The sequence below is a fragment of the Erythrolamprus reginae genome, chromosome 1 (genome assembly GCF_031021105.1).
Source record: "Erythrolamprus reginae isolate rEryReg1 chromosome 1, rEryReg1.hap1, whole genome shotgun sequence".
Taxonomy (NCBI): Eukaryota; Metazoa; Chordata; class Lepidosauria; order Squamata; family Dipsadidae; genus Erythrolamprus; species Erythrolamprus reginae.
The window spans coordinates 105,720,654-105,742,996 of record NC_091950.1 but is presented as its reverse complement, the minus strand read 5'-3'; the positions used below and the strand labels follow the sequence as shown (position 1 = coordinate 105,742,996).

General features: G+C 40.1%; 1 protein-coding gene and 1 long non-coding RNA gene across 3 annotated transcripts in view; one reads left to right on the top strand and one right to left on the bottom strand.

The window, feature by feature from the left end:
- The window catches only part of LOC139172312 (CD59 glycoprotein-like), a 12,883-nt gene extending 6,618 nt beyond the window's left edge, over positions 1–6,265 (bottom strand). Inside the window, exons 1-4 of one of the 2 annotated variants that reach the window (XM_070761290.1) lie at positions 6,178–6,243; positions 4,900–4,992; positions 3,476–3,558; positions 1,307–1,402 (exon numbers count right to left, since the gene is read on the bottom strand). In XM_070761290.1, coding sequence (XP_070617391.1) covers positions 1,307–1,402; positions 3,476–3,539 — 160 coding nt within the window. In that variant the 5' untranslated portion in view covers positions 3,540–3,558; positions 4,900–4,992; positions 6,178–6,243. Of the gene's footprint in view, positions 1–1,306; positions 1,403–3,475; positions 3,559–4,899; positions 4,993–6,177 lie in introns of both variants that reach the window. The other variant, XM_070761282.1, reaches the window with a different exon arrangement.
- Positions 6,266–9,540: 3,275 nt separating this feature from the next.
- Positions 9,541–18,695, top strand: LOC139172306 (uncharacterized). The gene is made up of 2 exons (XR_011559863.1): positions 9,541–9,992; positions 17,972–18,695. It is a non-coding gene; the product is annotated as an uncharacterized lncRNA (long non-coding RNA).
- The last annotated feature ends 3,648 nt before the right edge of the window (positions 18,696–22,343 follow it).

Genomic DNA, 22,343 nt, shown 5'->3' with positions numbered 1-22,343 from the left:
GTGAAAATATTTGCAAAATATTTATTTTGTGTCCATTCTGGACACAAACTGTCTCAACTCCTACCCCCCAAAAAATGCTTTAAGGCAATTTAGAGCACCAAAACAACTAGAGACAAGAAGAGTTTTTTTCGTGAACACTATCACTCTGCTAAACAAATAATACTCTCACCAAGGTCAAACTATGCATTACTGTTACTATTAGTCTTCTCATCGCTGCTATCACCCATCTCTTCCCACTTATGACTGCACAACAGTAACTTGTTGCTTGTGTCTTTACAATTTATATTAATATTGATTGTTTCCTGATTGCTTATTTGTACCCTATGACAATCATTAAGTGTTGTACCTCATTATTCTTGACAAGTGTGTCTTTTTCTTTTATGTACACTGAGAGCATATGCACCAAAAATAAATTCCTTGTGTGTCCAATCACACTTGGACAATTAAGAATTCTATTCTGTTCTGTTCTATTCTATTTTTCTTATGTTTTTTGCTCAGCCTGTAACAACCGACAAGAAGCTGACTTACTGCACATCCTGTTGGTTAAGCAATGCAATCTTCTAGGATCCATTAAGAAGTCTCTGTGACACTTACCTTCTGCAACATTCTCCTTAGAGATCTGTTTGATCTGCCACCTTACAAATGTTATCAGTACAGTACTTTTTAAAAAAGTACTAAAAACATACTGTGTTTTCCTGAAAATAAGACCCTGTCTTATATATTTTTAAATCATGAAATAAGTGCCTAGCCTTGTGGCCATGCATTTAAAAACCCAATTGGGCTTATTGTCAGGGGATATCTTATTTGGGGGAAAATAGGGTAGATCTTCCCCATCCTAGAGGTAATGTGGTGGTGGGAAGTGCTTATGTTGATTTTATCTCTGCAAGTGGGGGAGAGAGCCAGTTTAATGTAGTGATGAAGGCATCAGGCTAGAAACAGAAGGCTCTGGGTTCTAGTCCTACCTCAGGCACAAAGCCAGCTGGGTGATTTTGGGCCATTAACTCTCTCACTCAGCCTTCTAAAGAGGTAAATACAAACTATGGTTTGCAGGGAAAACTGCAGGGATTTGTTGTGGAAGTTGCCAGAATTTTAAAAAATGACTCAGAGTAACACAAATAACAGTGTGTATGTGTTTGGGGGGGGTTGTTGTTCCCTCCAAGTGATACTATGTATTGGCATTTTATTGCTGACTTCATTGTGTGCATATTAAACTATTCAGAATAATTAAAATCAGTCTAAATATCAGATTAATACATTTGTATATTTCTTCAGAAATTAAATATAAAAGAAATAAAGTAATACTCACTGTAATGTATAACTATGCAAGTATCTTGTGCACCTACGCAATTTATAGTTTCATTACAGTTTGTGTTTCGACAATCATAGCACATTAAAGCATTTCCTAAATAAACAAGGAAAGAAAAAAACTAAACACAATGTTCTTTTCTGAAACAGAATCCCCGTTAGAAAACAAATGATAAACAGTACTTTCTTACTTTTTTGTTTAGCAAAGTTTAAGCAATGTTAAAAAAAAAAAAACAGCTTTGCACCAATCCATGTACAGTATTTACAACTATTGCACCATCATTCACAGCTTCACATCTGGCTCCTGACAGAGTTCTTGGAAAGTACAGATTTCCAAAAATTTTGACAAGGAATCTGTATTGATTCGTTTATATGCTGTAGTTGCCAGAAATCAAAACTGACTCAAAGATGCACACAAAATAAAAACAACAAAATATTTCCACTGAAACTGGATCTCTAGGATTGCTTCAACACGTAGCTTGCATATAAAAGACACTTTAATCAATAAAGGAGCAGGGGTCAGTTTCTTCCGGTTTGGACCGGATTGCTCGAACTGGTAGCAACCCATGGTTGACATCATAATGGCCTCACGGATCCGTTTTGGTCAGTGCCGGATCATGGGCGCCATCTCTTTTTTTTTCTGATTTTGTTTATACTTTGGAAGTTTTTCCTCTGCTGCTGCTTGAAAAAGGGCTGCCTGCCCACCCTTGGGTTTATACTTACCTTTATTCCTTTGCCTGAAGCTCAGCTGATCAGCTCTTCAGCTGTGTTTTGGGCTGTTTATAGCTACTGAGCATGCGCAGAAACAGAATCGCATGAGGGGACACCGCAATGCGAACTGGTGTTGAAGGTAAGTGGAACCCACCCCTGCAAATGATTCCACAAATAGTCACTCAGAATTGAAATGACAGGTCCTTGGTGCTTGTTTTTTTGCAGCTGTTTCCTTACCCTTATTAAGTAACATTGTCAATACTTGTAAGGAGTGCTCTTTCCTGTCAGTTTATATCCTGGAGTCTTGCCTTCATTATCTCTTTTGCATTATTATATCATTATTATCCCTATAATTCCAAACCATCTGTTGTGGTTGGCTCGCAGCCAGGCTCTCTGACCCCGGACTTTGAGCCTGATGAGCTGGGGCTATCTGGGCATGGCCGGCCTGTGGAGCTGCCAGAGGAGTCAGAGAGGGAGCCAAAGGAAGAGGGAGAGTGTGGGTGTGAGGGGTGGGCTACTGCTCGGAAGGGAGGGGGATGCAGTGGGGTAGCAAAAATGGAGCTCCACCCCAAAGCACCCAGTTTGCACTGAAAGATGTTGAAAGAAAATGCAGGGCATCCTGCATAAGCCATGCCCACAGTAGTAAAACTTTTGGTAGCCCTTCACTGCTGCAGAGGCTATAGATCCCCCAAATAGGGATGTGCAGCCTCCAACTGGGCATTGGCAGCCCCCAACTGGGGCTTTGGCAGGGTCTGAGGATGAGGAGATATGGGACCTGATCCTGAATGCTCGGGTGAGAAGGGTGAGGGGCCGGCAGGAGCAGTTGAGAAAGATCAGAAAGAAGAAGTGAGCACAGCTGTGCATAGTCGGAGTCACCTTGAGAAGGGCAGCATAAAAACCAAATAAATAAATAAATAAACAAATAAACAAACAAACAAATAAATAAATAAATAAATAGATAAATAAATAAATAAATAGTCAACACTCCCCGAGAGTATTTAAGGAGAGGAATTTGCAAGAAGTCAACGTTGGTGCCTCCAGAGGAGAAAAGCCTGTAAAAAGTATTTTGCCTGACAAACCAGGATTCAGGGCTGGACATTTATAGGGTTAATCTTGTGAGTAGATTTTTGGTTGGGAAGCAAGTGTGTGTGCTGTTATCATATCAATTTGGCCTCATGCCCGGATTTTGGCAAAGGAAGAGAAATTGCTTTAACTTGCATTTGTGAAGTAATAAACTTCTAGTAAAAAGGACTCTTATTTTATTTTGAAACCCATGTGTGGGTTTGAACTTTCATTTGGGGCTAATTACCAGCTGGTTGCTATGCAAGACAGAACAAGATCAAACTAAAACACAGTCAATCCTTTGAATGATGAGCCACCTTCACCTCCCTGTTCTATTCTTCTGTTCCTTGCATTGTTATCATTCCCTTTCCATTTATTGTGGGGTTCACTTACTTACCTGAACGGAAGAACAAAGCCAGAACAAAGGTAGTAACGACAGCAGTGACCAAAAGAGATTTCATCTTGTTTCTTATATTCAGCCTACATTAAAAAAAAATATGTTGTCCTATCAGATCTTCTAAATCTAAAATAAACATAATCATCTTAACTGAACAACGGTATTTGTATGCCAAGCCACAAATTTCTATACCCTATGCCATTCTACCAGCCTTGTATAAAACTTTAATTAGTGCTAAATAGGAATATATATTTTTTCCAAACATGTGACAGAATATTCATGAAAGGCAACAACAATGAGGCTGAAGAAAAGTTGTTAAATTACTGGTCTCTAAAGTCAAACTGCTAAATGAAATATCATTTCTACTAAACTTCAAAACACTTTTATATTGTATATATTAAAAAATGGAATTTACCATAATGTAAAGAAACATGTTATGTTTACATACTAAACTCACTACTCCACTGTTTTCTTAAAGACATTTTTGCTAAAGATCTCTCATTGTTAGCTTATCATTATAATTGAGTTTTTGCATAATGACATGGAACAGTTGATTGAGATTTAAGTGATTGTCCACTAATACACCAAAGATCCCCCTCACAGTTACTGCTATCTAGCCACATTTCCCCTAATCTGTATCTGCACATTTGGTTTTTCTTGCCAAAGTGTAAAATCTTACTTTTCTCTACAGTACATTCAATTTCATTGTGTTAAATCGGGTGCAAGCTTCAAGTCTTTTGAGATCCATCTGGATCTTCTGAGTCTGTCTTCTGGGGTGTTGGATATTCCTGCCTGTTTAGTATCATCTGCAAATTTGATGAGTTTCCTTCTACTCTCTCATGTAACTCGTTTAATCAATGGGGTATGTCATATTGGAAGTGGTGAATGAATGAAAAAAGATTTCCCTTCCCCTCAGCTGTTTTTTCTCTTTCTTTAGCCATTTTTGTTATGTTTTAATGGTAATATTTGTCATCTTAAGAATTTAAATTGAAAGTGATGAGATGATTGGCATTAAATTTAATAAATACAAATATTATTTTTGAAAAATCAAGGAAAAACATTATAAGTTGTATCTGATATCGGTTTTCTGATTTTGGACACAAGTTCATTCAATTTGGATTCAGCATTTTAAGTATTTGCTATTAATATAGCAAATTTTGTTTAACATAGCAAATAAAAGCATATTTCATTTATTCCTCTCCTGCCTTTATTATGTTTAAAAGTAACTCAAGGCAGTGAATACCTAACACGCCTTCCTCCTATTTTCCACACAATCACAACCCTGTTGGAGGGAAGTTGTGCTGAGAGTGAGTAGTCTAAAGTCACCCAGTGGGCTTTTATGCTCAAAGCTAGATTAGAAGTAACAGTCTCTGAGTTTCTAGCCTGATACCTTAACCACTAGACCAAACTGGCAAAACACGTACAATATATGTTGTTGTTGTTGTTGATGATGATGATGATAATAATGATAATGATCCAAGATCCTGTTTCAGCAGGTAGTTTCAGCAGGCAGAGTCCTTGTGGTGTAATTTATTGTTTATTTATTTCTTTTTGTTTGATTGACCTGTACATTAAAAACTATTTTGAAGCAAAATGCTTGCCCACTTCTGCTTTTCAGCTTTGGCTTGAAGGCGGCCACTCACTCCCCCTAAGTTTCTACACTAGGTGCAAAAAGCCACCTGGAAAGATTTTTTTTTTTTTTAAAGCTTACCCCGAGGCGAGATAGGAGGTTAAATTTGGAGTTCTGACCGAAAACAAAGTAGCAAAACAACGCTATGTAAACTCTGATGGTTTGTTTTATATTTTCTTTTATTTGCCTCTGCACTCGCAGGGCATTTTGTTTGGGTCTCCTGCTATCCAATCCCGTCATAAATCTGTTTTGTCTGGGTTCCCCCAGACCTCAACACCAACTGGAAAAAACAGCCAGACACTCTGGTAAAAGCCAAAAGTATTTTATAGCTGGAAAAAATAAACACAGAGGAAAACCTGTTCTTCCCAACAGACAGGCTATAATACGTTACAGCAGAGTCCTGATGTCCAGACAATACAGCAAGCTTCTTGCTGGCAATCCCCCCCCCCCCAAGGTTTCAATAGTCAAAGGCACAAACCAGGATTCCAAGACGCCAAAGTTCACAGCCAGGTCCCAAGACTCTCCAAGATAAAACTCCACAAGCCAGGAAGGGTGGGTCTGCCTTTTAGCCTTTCCAAAGAGCACCACACCCAAACCCAGCTGTTGCCTCTTTAATGCTGAAAGTACTTAGCCAATTGCTCCCTTCTCTGAGTAGCTCTTCTGTGTCGCAGATCAATTATGGCTTGTGCATTTTCCTCTAAGGAATCCAGGCTGCTTGCTGGGGAGAGCTCCCCCTGGTGAGACTCTGGCTGTCCTCCCTCTTCTTCAGCCTGGGATTCCTCCTCCTCGTCTGCCTGCACCTCCTGTTCCTCAGCCTTTCCCTCTGAGCTGGAAACCGACAGAAGATCAGCCGTTCCCTGAGGGGCCTCAGACGGAACCACAACACAATCCAAAGCTGAAAATAGCTGGGCTAATGCTCCCCGCTTATGCCAGTGCCAAAGTGACCTGCATACCCCAGATTCAGACTTGTATCTGGCTAGCGGATTTTGAAGGAGAATTTGAGAAACCAGCTAAAAGCCAACGCTATGCCCGAGGCTTCATTTTCACAGGAGGGAAAACAGTGAATACTTACAAGGGAGCACTTAATCAACGCAGATAGGAAAAGACGTTTCCCCGTCAATTCTCAGATCTTGCCTGGCCCTCTCACCTTGGGGAAATTAATATATATATGGAAGTGACCTGGCCCAACATAGGTTATTTTGTCATTGGCCAGCTATAGGTTTACTGATCCCTGACTGGTTGCATGTTGATGGAGATTGTTGCCTAGATAGAATAAAGGACTATTTCTTGGCTTTACATTTTAATTGCTTGTTTATCAGGGTGTGGTGTACAGTATGTCAACCACAGTATAGCAATAGGAACGGGAGTCCAAGATTTTTTTTTAATGTTTTAACATTCTTCACGTGTACATCAAGACATATACAGTGGTACCTGTACTTAGGAACTTAATTCATTCTGTGACCAGGTTCTTAGGTAGAAAGGTTTGTAAGGAGAAGAAATTTGTCCCATAGGAATCAATGTAAAAGCAAATAATGCATGCAAACCCATTAGGAAATAAATAAAAGCTCAGAATTTGGGTGGGAGGAGGTGGAGGAAGAAGAGGAGGAAGACAGTCACTGCTGAAGGAAAGAGATGAGGTGAGGGGAATAAAAAAAATCCATAACTTTAAGGCTTAAACAAGGGGGGGACTCTAAGGTGGCGAGGAGGAGCACACGCCTCCCATACACCTGGCGCGAGGCTGCCTCCCATACACTGCGCAAGAGAGAAACCCAAGCGGGCAAGAGGGGGGAACTTCCAGCTCCTTTGATAGAAAGGTGGCTGCTGCTGCTACCTGATTCCTCTTCCTTCCCATGCTGAAGGGCTTCCCCTCTCTGCTCACTTGCTCGCTTTATAGCTGGTGCCTTTCCTTCACTCTAGTGACTCCTCAGTTTGGCTGAAGCTGAGTTGATCTGGCCGGGGCAAAGCACCCCCTTTGCCTTTCTGCGCCCAGATGCTCCGGGAGGCAACCTCGCAAAGGGTGTATGGGAGGCAACATTGCAATGAGTGTATGGGAGGCAGGGTGAGGGAGTCACCACAGTGAGGTGGTTTAATCCCCCTCCAAGTGCCCAGAAAAAGGAAAATGCTCTGTTCACTCTGGGCTGCCCAGAGCGAAGGGAGAGTTTCTTTTTTTCTTTTTCTTTTTAAATATACTTTATTTATAAATATGATGGAAGAGAAAAAGGAAAGAAGGGAAAGAGAGGAGGAGAAGGGAGTCAGGGAGAGGGGGAGGAAAGAGGGGGGAGAGATACATAATCAAATAGTTGAAATAAGGCATATAGTTATACATTATGTTAGGAGTAGATTATAGTATATATATTTCTTAGAAGGAATAGTATATTTCTTAATCATTGTACATAGACATTAAATCAACTTTTCAGTAGAAATATTGTAATTTTTAAACATTATAAACAAAGAGTGAATAAAGAGCGGGTAAAAAAAAGAGAGATTGTCTAAGGTTATGATAGTAAATGTTATAGTTCTTTTGGTATGTATTAGGTAGTAGCAGGTTATAGAAATATTGGTAGATTAAAGGGATAGAAAGAGAGATAGAGGAAAAGAAAGGAAAAGAGAAGAAAAGAAAAGAAAGAGAAAAAGAAAAAGAAAAAGAAAAAAAAGGGGAAGGGAGGGGGAAGGGAAGGAAAAGGGAGGGGAAAAGAGAGAAAAGAAAAATCTGCATTTAGTGCAGACGCTTTCAGTGACGACTTTTGTCAGATAGTAGTATAAGGAGTATATAAGTAATATAGTAGGTAGGTTATACATGTTAGTTTTGTTGGTGAAGGTTGTTGGAGTTGTAATTTGTATTGAGTTGGTTAAAAGTCAAATAAAAAGAGATATAGTATGCATTTTATTGCGAATTTGAATGGTTTTTGGTGCTCAATCTTTTACTTGAAGTTGATTTGAGTGTTCGAGGTTTGGATATGTTTGATGGTTTAATAAGATAGTGATTTTACTATAGTTGATTTTGGGTTCCCATATTTCGTAATATTCTGAATCTTTTTTGTTTTGTGATTCCATTGCTGTTTTCGACATTTCAGCACACTCTATGATTTTTGTGATTATTACAAATAAAGAGGGTATTTGGTCTCGTTTCCAGAAAAGAGCGTAGGATATCCTAGCTGCAGTTATAATTTGTAGGATGAGGTACTTTTGTGATTTGGTAAGTTTTTTTCTAAATATACCTAGAAGGTAAAGCTCGGGCTTGAGTGGCAATTTAATTGACATGACTTAGTCAATTAAGTTTTGAATGATTGTCCAGTATTTTTCCGCAAGCGGGCATGTCCACCATGTGTGGTAATACGTTCCCGGTTTTGTTTTGCATTTCCAGCATATAGGTGAGAAGTTGGGGAACATTTTGGATATTCTTGCTGGGGGCAGATGCCATCGATAGAACATTTTTATCTGGTTCTCTTTGTAGGACATCGCTGTAGTCATTTTGTAGTTTAGTGTCCATGTTTTCTCCCATTCGATTAAATTGATCGTATACCCAAAATTCTGAGCCCAGGCTATCATGCAGCCTTTCACTTGTTCTTCACAGTTTTCTTGTGATAGCAAGTAATTATATAATTTAGAAATCATTTTTGTAGGGGGGCCGAAAAGAATCGTATCTATCACATTGTCATTTTGGAATCCAAATTATTTTTTGTGTTGTTCGTATTTTAACTTAATTTGTAAATATGTTAACCAATCTATGTTTATTCCTTGATCGTTCAATTGTTGTTTTGATATGAGGGCATCTGATTTATCAAGTAATTGTTGGTATCTCAGAATTTTGGTGTGGGAAAAAAGGTTGGGAAAAATTAGTAATTCATTGGGAGATGTGAGAAGTATATAGAAGTTGGGACTTCCAATTTGTATCGTATAGATATACTTTAGCAGAAGGGGTGAACTTTTCAACTTTGGCATCTTTAGCCAGTTAGGAAGTTGCATAAGACGGAGAAAAACATGTTTATTTCAACCCAGACTGCTGACAAAGTTAGTTATGGGCCAGGGAACTATCAGGAGAGACGTAAACACATATGATGTATGGTTCTGAAGAAGTATTGGGAAAAGATTGAGAAATAGGAAGTTGGCTGGAAGTGATATGCCCATATATGGATGATGGAAGGGGGGGAGGTTACTGCTATATTGTATGCTATAAATGTTTGTCCTTATTCCTTGCTCAGAATCGCAAGACCTTTGTACCTTGCGATCCTATATATATAGTACTCTTGATTTATTCACAAACGAATAAATACATTTTTATCAGAGCTCTGGTGTTTCTTAATTTTTGTTTGGGTATTTTTATATTAGGGTTTTTTCCTGACAGGAGAGGTCCATTTTGGTATTGAAATGTAATAGTTTTTCTTAATTGTAAACCAAATTGTTATTAAAGTTTTGCGTAAGTAGTGATTTTTAAAGTATTTGGGTATTTTGTGATAGTCTGATGTTAAAAAAGCATGCCACCCAGCAAGAAGATCGAAACCTTCTAAGGTTAGAAGTCTAGTGTTCTTAAGAGTGATCCAGTCTTTTATCATTGCTAGGATTGTGGATTGGTAGTAAATATAAAAATCCGGGAGTCCAAGTCCGCCCTTAGATCTATGATCTTGAAGGTTTTTCAGTTTTATTCTGGCCTTTTTCTTTGCCCAAATAAATTTCTTTATTTGCTTGTGCAAAGTGTTAAAGAAAGATTTTTTCAAATTTATTGGGGCAACTTGAAATAGATAGAGAAACCTTGGAAGAATGTTCGATTTCATAGCAAATATTTTCCCCATAAGGGATAGGTTTAGTTTCGACCATCTATTGAGGTCTTGTTGAATTTCTTTAAGGAGTCGTTCGTAATTATCTTTTTTGATCGTGGCATAATTTGAGGTAATCCATATTCCTAAATATTTAAATTTTTTAGTGGTTTTAATTTTAATTAGTTCTTCCAGGGAAAGTATATCTTTTGATGTCATATTTTTGGTCAAAATTTGGGTTTTATTCCTATTCATTTGTAGGCCAGATATTTCACCAAATTTGTATATTTCGTCGAATAACACAGGTGCTGTTTGTATAGGATCTTGCAGTATAAATACAATGTCGTCCGCAAAAGCCTGTAGTTTGTAATGTTCTTTTTTAATCGTGATGCCCTGAATTTGTATATTGTTTCTTATAGTTTTCAGGAAAGTTTCTATGGCCAGAATAAAAATGAGAGGGGCCAAAGGGCATCCTTGGCGCACGCCTTTGGTTATAGAGATTGTATCTGTAATGTCATTATTGAAGAGAATTTTAGCCGATTGAGTAGTATAGATGGTTTTAATTAAGTTAAGAAATTTGGAGCCGAAATTCATGTGTTCAGTTTGATTAATGATATAGTGCCATTGAAGGCTGTAAAAGGCTTTTTTTAGATCCATGAATATTAGTGCAATTGTTTTATCGTAGTTTTTATCATAATATTCCATGGTATTCAATATCATTCTTGTATTTGTGGAAATGTTTCTTGCTGGTAAGAATCCGTTTTGGTCTGGATGAATGATTTTGTTTAGTATATTTTTTAGCCTGTCCGCAATTATCGATGTAAATATTTTATAGTCGGTATTGAGTAGTGCAATTGGTCTATACTTCTCCAGAAGGTGTCTATTTTGGGTGTCCTTAGGGATAAGAGTGATGTAGGCTTCGGACCAGGGCATAGGTAATTTTGCATGTAAGAGTGCATTATTATAAATATTTAAAAGTATGGGTGCCATTGTTTCAATGTGGTATTTGTAAAATTCGGATGGAATTCCATCTGGCCCTGGGGTTTTATTGTTTTTTTGTTTGTTTATTGCTGTTTCGATATCTGAAATAGAGATTGACTTATTTAAAAGTGTTCTTTGGTCGTCTGTTATCATGGTTTTTTGTTCATTTGTGTGTAAGTATTTCAATAATAAATCGGCTTCTGGATTAGAAGCTTTGTAAAGTTGACGGTAAAAATCTTGGATAACTTGTTTTTTATCAGAATTGGTAGTTTTTAGATGTCCGGAGGAGTCAACTAAGGCATCTATATTTCTATCTAATTTTGGGTGGGCTAATTTGAGTGATAGCCAGCGGCCTGGTTTGTTGGCGAATTCAAAGTATGATTGTTTTGCAGCCCTAATTTTTTGGGCGATGTGTTGTTGAGTTATTAAGTTTATTTCGTGTTTAATTGTTTTTGTTTCTAGTAAGATTGTATTATTTTTAGGATCATTATGAAGTGCTTTTTCGGCTTCTTGGAGAGATGTATTTAGTTTGTGGAGTTGAGCATGTTTTTCTTTATTTTTATTTGCAGTATAGGAGATGTAAATGCCACGTATATAGGCTTTAGTGGCGTCCCAGGCTGTTTCATTTGGTATCTCGCCATTGAAATTGATTTTAATAAACGGAGGGATATCATTTTGTATTTTCTGTTGAAATTGTTTTTGATTAATAATCGTTGGGTACATTGCCCATCTGTAAGAAGCGTTATAAGTAGTATCTATTAATGTCAATAATAGGGGATTGTGGTCTGCCCAAGTTGCGTTAAGTATTTGAATGTCGATAGTTTGATTTATGATTTCTATATTAGACCAAGCTATGTCAATACGTGAACAGGTTCTGTGGGGAGGAGAAAAAAAGGTGTACTGTGTGGTTTCTGGGTAAAAATGTCTCCAAATATCTTTTAAGGCAAATTCATAAATTAGGAATAATATTGCGGGTACGATGTTTAGAATTGCCTTTGTAATCTTTGTCTATATCTACTACAGTGATCGCTCGAGTTTTGCGATCTCGATCTTCGCGAAATGCTATATCGCGATTTTTAAAAAAATATTAATTAAAAAAAACCCCACTTCCGCGTTTGGCTTCAGGACTCAGCTGGGAAGCGGCGCGGCTGTTTTAAAAGGTCGCAGCCAGCCTGGGGGGCTTCCCAGCACCCCCCCGAATCCCCAACCCGGGTTCGGGGGGGTGCTGGGAAGCCCCCCAGGCCGGCTGCGACCTTTTAAAACAGCCGCGCCGCTTCCCAGCTGAGTCCTGAAGCCAAACGCCAAAGGCGAACTTCCGCGTTTGGCTTCAGGACTCAGCTGGGAAGCGGCGCGGCTGTTTTAAAAGGTCGCAGCCGGCCTGGGGGGCTTCCCAGCACCCCCCAGAACCCCCAACCTGGGTCTTCCCGGCCGCCCACGCAAAGGGGAAACCCCGGCTCCTCGCTGATGCCCGCCGCTCGCCCGCCCGCCAGCAAGAGGGGGAAGACCCAGGGAGGGTTCCTTCGGCCGCCCAGCAGCTGATCTGCTCGGTAGCGCAGCAGCAGCGAGGAGCCGAATCGGGGTTTCCCCTTTGCGTTGGCAGCGGGGAACGCAAACTCCACCATCTACGCATGCGCGGCCATAGAAAAAAAGGGCGCGCATGCGCAGATGGTGTTTTTACTTCCGCAACCCTACAACGCGAAAAATCGATTATCGCGAGGGGTCTTGGAACGGAACCCTCGCGATAATAGAGGGATCACTGTATTGCGTTAAAGTCTCCAATTATTACAAAGTTAGTTAAGTCTAATTCTAATATTTTTTTATGGAGATTCTTAAAGTAAGTAGATTGCTTAGCGGATGGAGCATATATTGTTATGATATTTATTGTTTTCTTATTTTTTAATGCTATTTGAACAATTAGTAGTTGGCCATTATCGTCGGAGTGTATTAATTTGGGGGAGTAAATTTTTTTAACATATAGGACTATGCCTCTCTTTTTTTCAGCAGCGGAAGTACAAAAAAATTCAAAATTCGGAATAGCTAATAGGGTAATCTCATCATTTTTAATGTGGGTTTCTTGTAAAGAAATAATGTCATAGTTGTTCTCAGATAGTTTGTGAAATATTTTTTGTCTCTTTTTATGTGAGTTCAGACCATTTATATTAGTTGAGAATAATGAAATGTTGGATTGTTTATTGTTGCGAAGTGGTTTCTTTAGTCTTTTCTCTTCTTGCTTCCGTCCTCGCCCGGGTAATTGGTCCTTGTCTGAGTGACTCTCCATTCTGATTTTGAGGTTCTTGGTCCCTGTCCTGAAGGTTGTCGTCAGAAGTGGTTTCTTCGGTTGGAAGTGTATCTCTAGTGTCAAATTCTTTCAGGGTGGTCTGGTCCGTTTTCAAAATATGGGCATAGAAATCTCTGGCATCCTCGGGGGAAGAGATTTTGTATTTTTTGTCCAGGAGTGTAATTGACATGCCTTCTGGTATCAGCCACCTGAATTGTATGCCTTCTTTGTTTAGCTTAGTAGCTAGAGTTTGGTATGGTTTACGCTTCTCCCTTACCCGTCTTGGGATTTGGCGAAGAACTACAATGTCTCGGCCTTGGTGAGTGACTGGATTGTCTTTGGAGGCGTTATAGATCTCATCTCTCATTTTCCTTTTAAGGAAACGTACATGGACCTCCCTGGGAAGCCTATTTCGTCTAGCATATGAGGTGGAGAGTCGATACACCTCGTCCATTTGCGCTAGGATTTCTTCGGCAGGTTTGCCAGTAATTTTGGCTACTATGGTTGCTATGGTGGTGGGGAGGTCTTGTTGGTCAGTTTCAGTTATGTTTTGGAAGCGTAAAAAGAAGGCTGATTTTTCAAGCTCCAAATTTATGAGGGATTCTTCCAGGGATTTGTTAACATGTTCTGCTCTAGCTTCTGAGAATTGAAATCTAGTGTCCATCCTATTAGTTAAATCTTCAATGGTGGTTATTTTTTCTATATTTTTCGTGACTGTTTCGTGGACGACTTCCATTTGGTCTTCTAGCTTGGTCATACGTTCTTCAAGTTGACCCGCATGGTCTTGAATTTTCCTAATGTCCTCTTTCATTTCTCCCATCGTTCCCTTTAAGGATTCAAAGTTAGTGTCTAGTGAGTCTTGCATCTTAATCATCATCTCAAATAAGGAGTTTAAAGTTATGGTTGGGGTCACCTGTGATGATTGCTGGAGAGATGTTTTGTCTGACGATTCTAGAGGGCGTTGTTGAGTTGAAGTTGGTGTTGCTGGTTGGTTAGAATTTTTCTTCCATGATTTCATTAAGGTCGGTTGGTTTGAAGTAGACATTTTTGTAGTAGACGGAAATTGTTATGACAGTTATATAAAGTGTATAAGTAGTAAGGTATGTATATGGTGTAATAAAACGATGTATATAATGTAATCAAAAGTAATTAATTTGGGGTAGTTCAGGTAGGGTTGAAAATTATAGTATATATAGTAAAGTTTTAAGAGTAAAGTTAATAGAATATTATTAAGGAAAAATCAAAATTTGTTGAAATTAAGAGGTGGAAAAGAAGGAAAATTTATATTAAAATTTCAAACAATCAGAGAATTGATAGTTAATTTAGTATAACCCATATAATGGTATCTTCTACAATAATTATTCAATATAAGAGAAAAACAATCAATCAATCGATCGGTTAAGCCCTTTAAATCAGTTAAATCAGTTAAATCAATTAAATCAATTAAATCTTAGGACATTAAATTAGTGTCTATCACAGTTTATAGAATCAGTTAAATAAGTCTAAGTATTATTTGAAGTTAACTGGAGATAATTAATAATGAGATCTAGAATCTAAAGTTAATATAGAATAAACCTGTCAAATCACGATATAGTCTGTCTAAACATATAGTCTATCTGAGTAATTCAATAATTAAAGTAAATGTTAGAATATCTTATATGTTGCACAATTAGGTATATATGTTTTATCAATATATATAATATAATATTTGTATAATATGTTAAAGTGAAAAGGAATCAAGGGTCAGAATCAGAATCCGGAGTTCAAAAATCAACAGTACAATTCAGGAGTTCAATTCATTAATCTCAAAGATCAGTAAATGTTAGGGCAGTATTTCTATGGAATATCAAGTAAGGTGAGTAATGTCGGTTTCCAATGATTTCAGTTCAGTTCAGTTCTAGTAAGTCTTTAGTGGAGGGGTATAAAGCCAAGGAGATGGAATCAAACCTTAGTCTTGGTGAAATAGAGATTGCAGGTGTTACAAAGTTCCAAGATAAAGAAGAGAGGGGGGAAAAGTAAGGAAGTTGACAAGTTCTTCAGAGGTTTTAGATATACAGATGTCCAGAAATATCCAAGTACCCAATATCCAAATATCCAAATATCCAGAAAAGTCCAAAAATGGGTGAGGAAAAATTAATCCACAAGTATAAAATTGGTGAAAAAATTAGTCCACAGGTAAGAGCAAAAAGAGGAAAAAGAGCAAAAGATATATATGTATATTTAGAAAAGTAAATTTTATTTATTTATTTAATAAGGGTAAAAAGAAATGGGGGGGAAATTAGCAAAAAAGATAGAGAAAAAGATATAGTAAATAGGGAAAATGGGATTGGGGTCTTCCGGATGTTCTTTCAGTTCTCAACTACTTTACTTCTTTCCAAATAGTCAGGATGGTATCTCAGAGACAAATAAAAGTTGTGATTTTCCTGAGGGGTTTAAACTTTCTCCTACCTTCAAACACGTTACTTTGACCTTCTCCCTTGCAAGTTTCAAAGTTTCAAAATGAAGTCAATAAAGCTGGGGTGAGTTAGAATCACAAAAAGGCTGAGTGGAAATATCGTTCTACAAACCCTCAAGTTAATCACCGCCATCAGCGCCAGCTGTAGATGTAATCACAGATCGAAGTCGCCGCCTCCTGAAAAACTTCAGACTCAAAATGAGTCGGGATAACGATCTTCGCAAGGGGAAATTCCACACCTAAACCACAAGTTCCAAAAACCGTCCTCGATCCTTCTGCAGCAAGCAATAGCACCCCCAGAAAATATTTGTCGTTCCGCGGCTTCCAAAGTAAAGCAGAGCGCGGCGCTTCCGGATCAGCAAAGAAGGCTCATCTCTTCGGTCGACGATTTGGAGGATATCCCGCTCCCAGGGGGGGTCCGCCAAGCACCCCCGGGTGCGCAAGAACTTCCCCTCAAAGACCTTGGGCTCTACGGGTCCGCAGTCGCCCGATAGGGCAATCGATCAACACAAAAAGCCAGATGTAACCCGGAGAACCGGGAAACACACAGCGACAGCACTGCACCACAACCGGAAGTCGGGAGAGTTTCTTTTATCTGGGTGCTGGAAGAGGTTTATTCCCTCTCCAAGCGTCCAGAGAAAGGGAAATGCTTCATTCACTCTGGACTGCCAAAGCCTCCTTAAGCGCCACTGAAAGGCTTCTCTAGCAGCCCAGAAAAGCCCAGGATGGCCGGGATTAAAGGAGGAATGGCAGGAAACTGGCCGGGTCTCCGTGCCGCTCTCAAATTTCCTGGGAAATTTTTCTGGGCTCAGGTTCTTAAGTAGAAAATGGTTCTTAAGAAGAGGCAAAAAAATCTTGAATACCCAGTTCTTATCTAGAAAAGTTCTTAAGTAGAGGCGTTCATAGGTAGAGGTACCACTGTACCATAAATGATATCAAACTTTACATAGTTGAACATTACTATGCAATAAACATTTAACAAACATCCTAATTATGCACCTTTTATATTCTTGTGGCCTGTCTGTTTCCCCTAATGTTTCATGTCACTCCTCTCCCTCCCTCTCTTTCCTCTACCTTCTTTTTCCTTCTCTCCCTCCTTCCCTTTTTGCCTCCTCCTCTTCTCCTACCTACACTCTCCCTTCTCCCATCCTCTGCTTCCTCTTCCTCCCTCTTATTCTTTCCTTGAGTAAATCCATTTATAATCCATCATGTGGTTAACAGATAGGAAGCTCATACAGCCTGGGTAGCTTCAAGGCAGGGTTAGACAGATTCATGGATGCCAAATGTATCGGTGGTTATTCAAACGGATGTCCAAGTGCCACCTCTATGTTGGTTGAGGCAGGCAGGATTCCCTTGGGTACCATTTGTTGGGCGTCAAGGGAAAGGGAGGGTTTTGCCTTCCCTTTCTGCTCAAGATCCCCATGGACAATTGATGGGCCACTGTGTGACAAAGAATGCTGGACTCGATGGGCTTTGGCCCAATTCAGCATAGCTCTTCTTATGTTCTCACGTTTTTCTATATCCATATTTATATCCATATTATTTTTTCTAGGTATATTCTTATTGCTATCTTAATGCTGCCTTCTTTACTGCCTAATTTTGTCACCTGGATCTAACACCTTCAGCTTTCCATTTTCCTCTAATTTATTTGGTGTTATTTATCTTCTATGCATATTCATTTTCCATCCAGTCAAAATCGCCGAAATCTTGCGTGCATGTATGTCCCTCGTGATATTTCAGTGTGTTTTTGCTTCCTGCGCATGGCAGAACCAAAACATTCTGGAACATACATGCATACTGCATGCGTAGCACACAAATGTGCACACGCATGTGAGAAAATTAAAGCACTGGGAGCGGCAGTAATAGCAATCCATCCCTGATCAGGTCCCATCAGGTCCCATTGAATTTACATTATATAAAAACTTATTTTCCCTCTCCCATAAGGTTATCAGGCTCTCTGCCTATGATGACCTCTCCCTTTAGTTGCTGGAGAAAGAAAAATGTCATCCAGGAATGTTTTCTGTTTTGTTCAGTGAATGAAAGACTGCAGCTTTTTCTGCGAATGATATTGGTAAGAAGTGCCTGGGATAAACATATATCCATTGTAAGATAAAATACAGGAAATAGTAAAAGGGCAGACTAGATGGACCATGAGGTCTTTTTCTGCCGTCAGTCTTCTATGTTTCTATGTTTCTATGTAAATAGGACTTTTAAAACAAAATCAGGACAAAAGCGTCTGGAGAACCCATGCTTCTTTCTCTTTTACTGTCTCATACTTCAACAGGTGTGTTCATTTCTTCTGATCCTCTTATCAGAGTAACAAAATGAACAAGTCTATATGTATGCAGTATCAGAAATAGCAAACCAAATCTTTATTTTCATTTTGGTCTCCTTCCAGGACTATTTCAAGTATAGAAGCTTGAGAAGAAAGAAGCAAGGAAGGAACATGATACTCCATAGATTACAACAAAACAGCCCTAAGAAAAAGAGGAAGGATAAGAGAGATTTGAACTTGAAAATTGATGTAATGAATACATGAAAACCTACTTAGAAAAGAATGTCTGGCTGTGAACAAAGGTCTAAAATGTATGTCGGAAAGTCAAAAAAGATGTCATTGAGGTTGTTCTGAATAGTGTGACAGTAATATTTCAAAGTTTGGTGATAATTACATGTTATTCTTTAATGAATAGTGATAACATAAGAGCCAGATAAGAATTTGATGGAGTCAGGTATGCAGAGTTGAGAAGGAATGCTCTCCTGAACAGGAACATTCTGCTAAGTAAAATATGCCTAAAAACAAGTTGAACGCATATTTATTTATTTGTTTGTTTGTTTGTTTGTTTGTTTGTTTGTTTGTTTGTTTGTTTTGTCAGGTATGTATTGGTGGTATACAAAGATATAATATTTATATACCTGATACTAGTAAAAGAGAAACAGTAAGACAGGAGACGGAAGGCACTCTGGTGAACTGATGCACGCTCCTTATTGACCTCTTAGGAATCGAGAGACGTCAACAGTGGATAATCTAAGGATAAAGTTTAGGGGGTTACGTGATGGTACTACAGAGTCTGATAGTGAGTTCCATGCGTCAACTACTCAGTTTCATTAAAGAATTGAATAAAGAAGAAGACAAGGCTGTTCTCTTGATTGTTTAATATATTAATGGATAAACATATGGATTGTTTCGTGATATTGAATAATATGTTAGTTGATAATGTGAATGCATGTGTACAATTGAAGATTAACCCTATTGATTTCCAGAAGCGGTGGGTTCCTCCCATTTCAGACTGGTTTGCCCGAACCGGTAGCAACCTCTTGGTGATGTCACAATTGCATCACTGAACTGGATCGGTCGGTGTCGGTCCGTGGGTGCCGCCATCTTTTTTTGAATTTTTTTGAATCTTTTTTCCTTCTGAGCATGTGCAGAGGCTGAGTTCCAGCACTGTGCATGCGTTCATCATCTTTTTTTCCAGGTTTGGGGGGGGGGGTTTCCATTACTGCACGTACACATGCATGTTAGGCATGGCCATCCAGTGAGGGAGGGAGCAAACAAACTGGCAACAAGATAAATTGGAATCCACCACCCCTGATTTCGAGTGAATATGAGGTCAATTGTATGATGCCCCAAGGAATATGGAACTGAAAATTAATGTTTCACTAGCACAAAAAAGTATTTGACAGTGAAAAAGAAATGAAAACTTTCATCTTTTTGCAAAAAGCTGGGTCAAGGGAGTCAGTTTGTGTGCCTAGCTAGAAAGTTTACTAAAGGTGGGAAAACAAAGGGAGACATTTTCAGGTGCTAAATCTGGATGACTCTTGCAAGTCAGGAGTAAAACTATCAGATAACAACGTCATTTCAAATATCACGTGAAAAATGTGAGTCCAGCTGTATTGTCCCTTTCTCTGTCATGAGTCATAAAATTCCTGAGGTTCAATGTACTTCAAGAAAGCAACTTTTTCTTCTGAGGATCCACCAGAAGAGTCTATGTTCCTATGGGGACAGGTCACCAAGCCAAAATACATAAAACGAGGAGACATGCCCACACAGATCCATAGGCAGTATGGAAAACAAAAGATCCATGAGCAAATAAATGATTGAGCATTGATTATTTTTTTTACCTTAACGCTAACCCTACCCCCCCTTCAATTAAAAAAAGAAACTGCTGGATAAAAAGGTTCTTTATGAAAACGTTACCCAAATGAGCATAGATTAATTCCAAGATTAACATCAGACCAGCAATCAAGTAAACAATAGCCCAGTCAAGGAACTGTCAAAAAATAATCAGTCCAACCAAAGAACTTCTAAGACTACCCCACCAACACTGAGAGGGCGAGCCACTAGAATATTACCTGAGAGCAAACACACTCTTTACTAGCAGTGATGATGCCGGTTTGGATAATGAAACATCTGCAAGAAAACAACCAATCTCATAGAGCACCAAGCAGGGGTGAAATTCAAAAATTTCCCCTACCCGTTCTGTGGGCGTGGCTTGGTGGGTATGGCAGGGGAAAGAGACTGCAAAATCTCCATTCCCACCCCACTCCTGGGGGAAGGATATTGAAAAATCTTCATTCCCACTCCATTCTGAGGTCAACCAGAGCATTTGCCGGTTCTCCAGACTAATGAACATTTCCGCTACTGGTTCTCCAGAACCTGTCAGAAAATGCTGAAAATGCTGGGTATGGGCATTCACGCATGCACAATAGCACAGGTCCATGCTCTTTCGGCACCCAAGGGAAAAAAGGTTCACCTTCACTGCCTGAGAGGGACTTATATGAATGCTTCTGGTTGAAGAACCAACCATTTCAGATTAGCACATTAAATTTCTAAACTTATTCAACCGAACCAGCTGAATTCCACCTCTGGTTGTGGACCGTGCAAGTTAAAGAATTCCAATAGACATGGTCCAGGAAGACAGCCTCTCTGCCATTGCCCTGCCCTGCGAAATATTTCCTTCCCCTCATCACCAGCAGAACTAAAGTAACACCACCACCCCTTCTGGTCTTTCAGAAAGGAATGAAATCATTTATTTATTTATTTTTTTATTTACTTACTTACTTACTTACTTACTTACTTACTTACTTACTTACTTACTTACTTAGTTACTTACTTATTTAATTTGTCAATCAAGTATAGGATAGTAGTTTATATAAACATAACGTAGAAAGTAATGATTAAAAAAGACAACAGGACAAGGAGGTAGGCACAATAGTGCACTTATGCAACCCCTTACTGACCTCTTAGAAAAGGGAACAGGTCAACTATAGACAGGGCCGCCGATAGACGGGTATTACTGGGAGGGGCGTACCGGGCCCCGGGGAAATTGAATAATGGGGGGGGCCCGGCGCTTCTCCTGCTGAGCCCAGCTGCTGCAGCTGGAGGCGTGCCCGCTCTAGCGTTCCTTTCGGCCGGCCGCCACCTGTGCAAAGTTTGGCTGCAAACTCGGAAGCGCCATCGCGCCGGGCCGGCTGGCTGGCTAGCTGCTGCCTGGCCCCCTCCCTCCCGGAGGAGGGTATCCCTCCGCACCACCAGCGGCGCTCCCCCCGCCAGCCAGCCAGCCAAGCCCTGCGCCCGCTGGAGCCGGCTCCTCGCTCTCCCCCCGCCGCCCACTGCATTTGCAGGAGGTGGGGAGGGTCGGGTGGCCCGCCAAGGCCAGGAGGGACGCCGCTGCCCCCCCGTCCCTCTCTCCGCCCGCCGCTGCGCCTCCTGTTGAGCCCCCTCGGCCCCGCGTGGCGCCTGAGTTTTGAAGCCCCCTCGGCCCCGCACGGCACCTGTCAGAGAAAGCTGCCCTGTCCCAGCCAGGATCCGGGGGCGGCGGAGGGCCCCGGGGGCGAGGTCGTCGGGGTTTGAGGGGCCCTAAAGCGCCTGGCAGATTGCCCAGCGGGTCTCGGATGCCACTCGGGAGCCACGGAGGCCCCTTTCTGCTCAGGGTCTGGGCCGCACGCTCTCCGCCCACAGCAGAAAAACAGAAAAAATAAGGGAGAGAGAAAGAGAAAGGAAGAGAGAGAAAGGAAGAGGAGAGATAGAAAGGGGGAGAGAGAAAGAGGGAGAGATAGAGAAGGAGAGAGAGAAAGAGAGAGATACAAAGAGTGAGTGAGAGAAGGAGAGATAAGAGAGAGAAAGAAAGAGGGACAGAGAGAAAGAAAGAGAGGGACAGAGAGAAAGAAAGAGGGACAGAGAGAAAGAAAGAGAAGGACAGAGAGAAAGAAAGAGAAGAACAGAGAGAAAGAAAGAGAGGGACAGAGAAAGGGAGAGAGAGAAAGAGAAAGAGAGAGAAAGAGGGAGAGATAGAAAGAGAGTGATTGAGAGAAAGAGAAGAGAGAGAGAAAGAAAGAGAGAGAGAGGGGCGAGAGAAAGAGGGAAAGATAGAGAGGGAGAGAGAAAGGAAGAAGAGACATAGAAAGGGAGAGAAAGAGAAAGGAGGAGACAGAGAGAGGGAGAGAGAAAGAGGGAGCGATAGAAAGAGAGTGAGTGACAGAAAGAAGAGAGAGAAAGAGAGGACAGAGAGAAAGAGAGAGAATTAGAAAGAAGAAGGACAGAGAGAAAGGGAGAGAGAGAGAAAGAGGAAGAATAAATATTAAATATTGTATTTGTTCCCATTTTGTTTTTTACTTTAAATAAGGTATGTGCAGTGTGCATAGGGATTTGTTCACACGTTTTTTTAATAGTCCGGCCCTCCAACAGTCTGAGGGACAGTGAACTGGCCCCCTGTGTAAAAAGTTTGGGGAGCCCTGATCTACACTGTTCAAAAAAATAAAGGAAACACTTA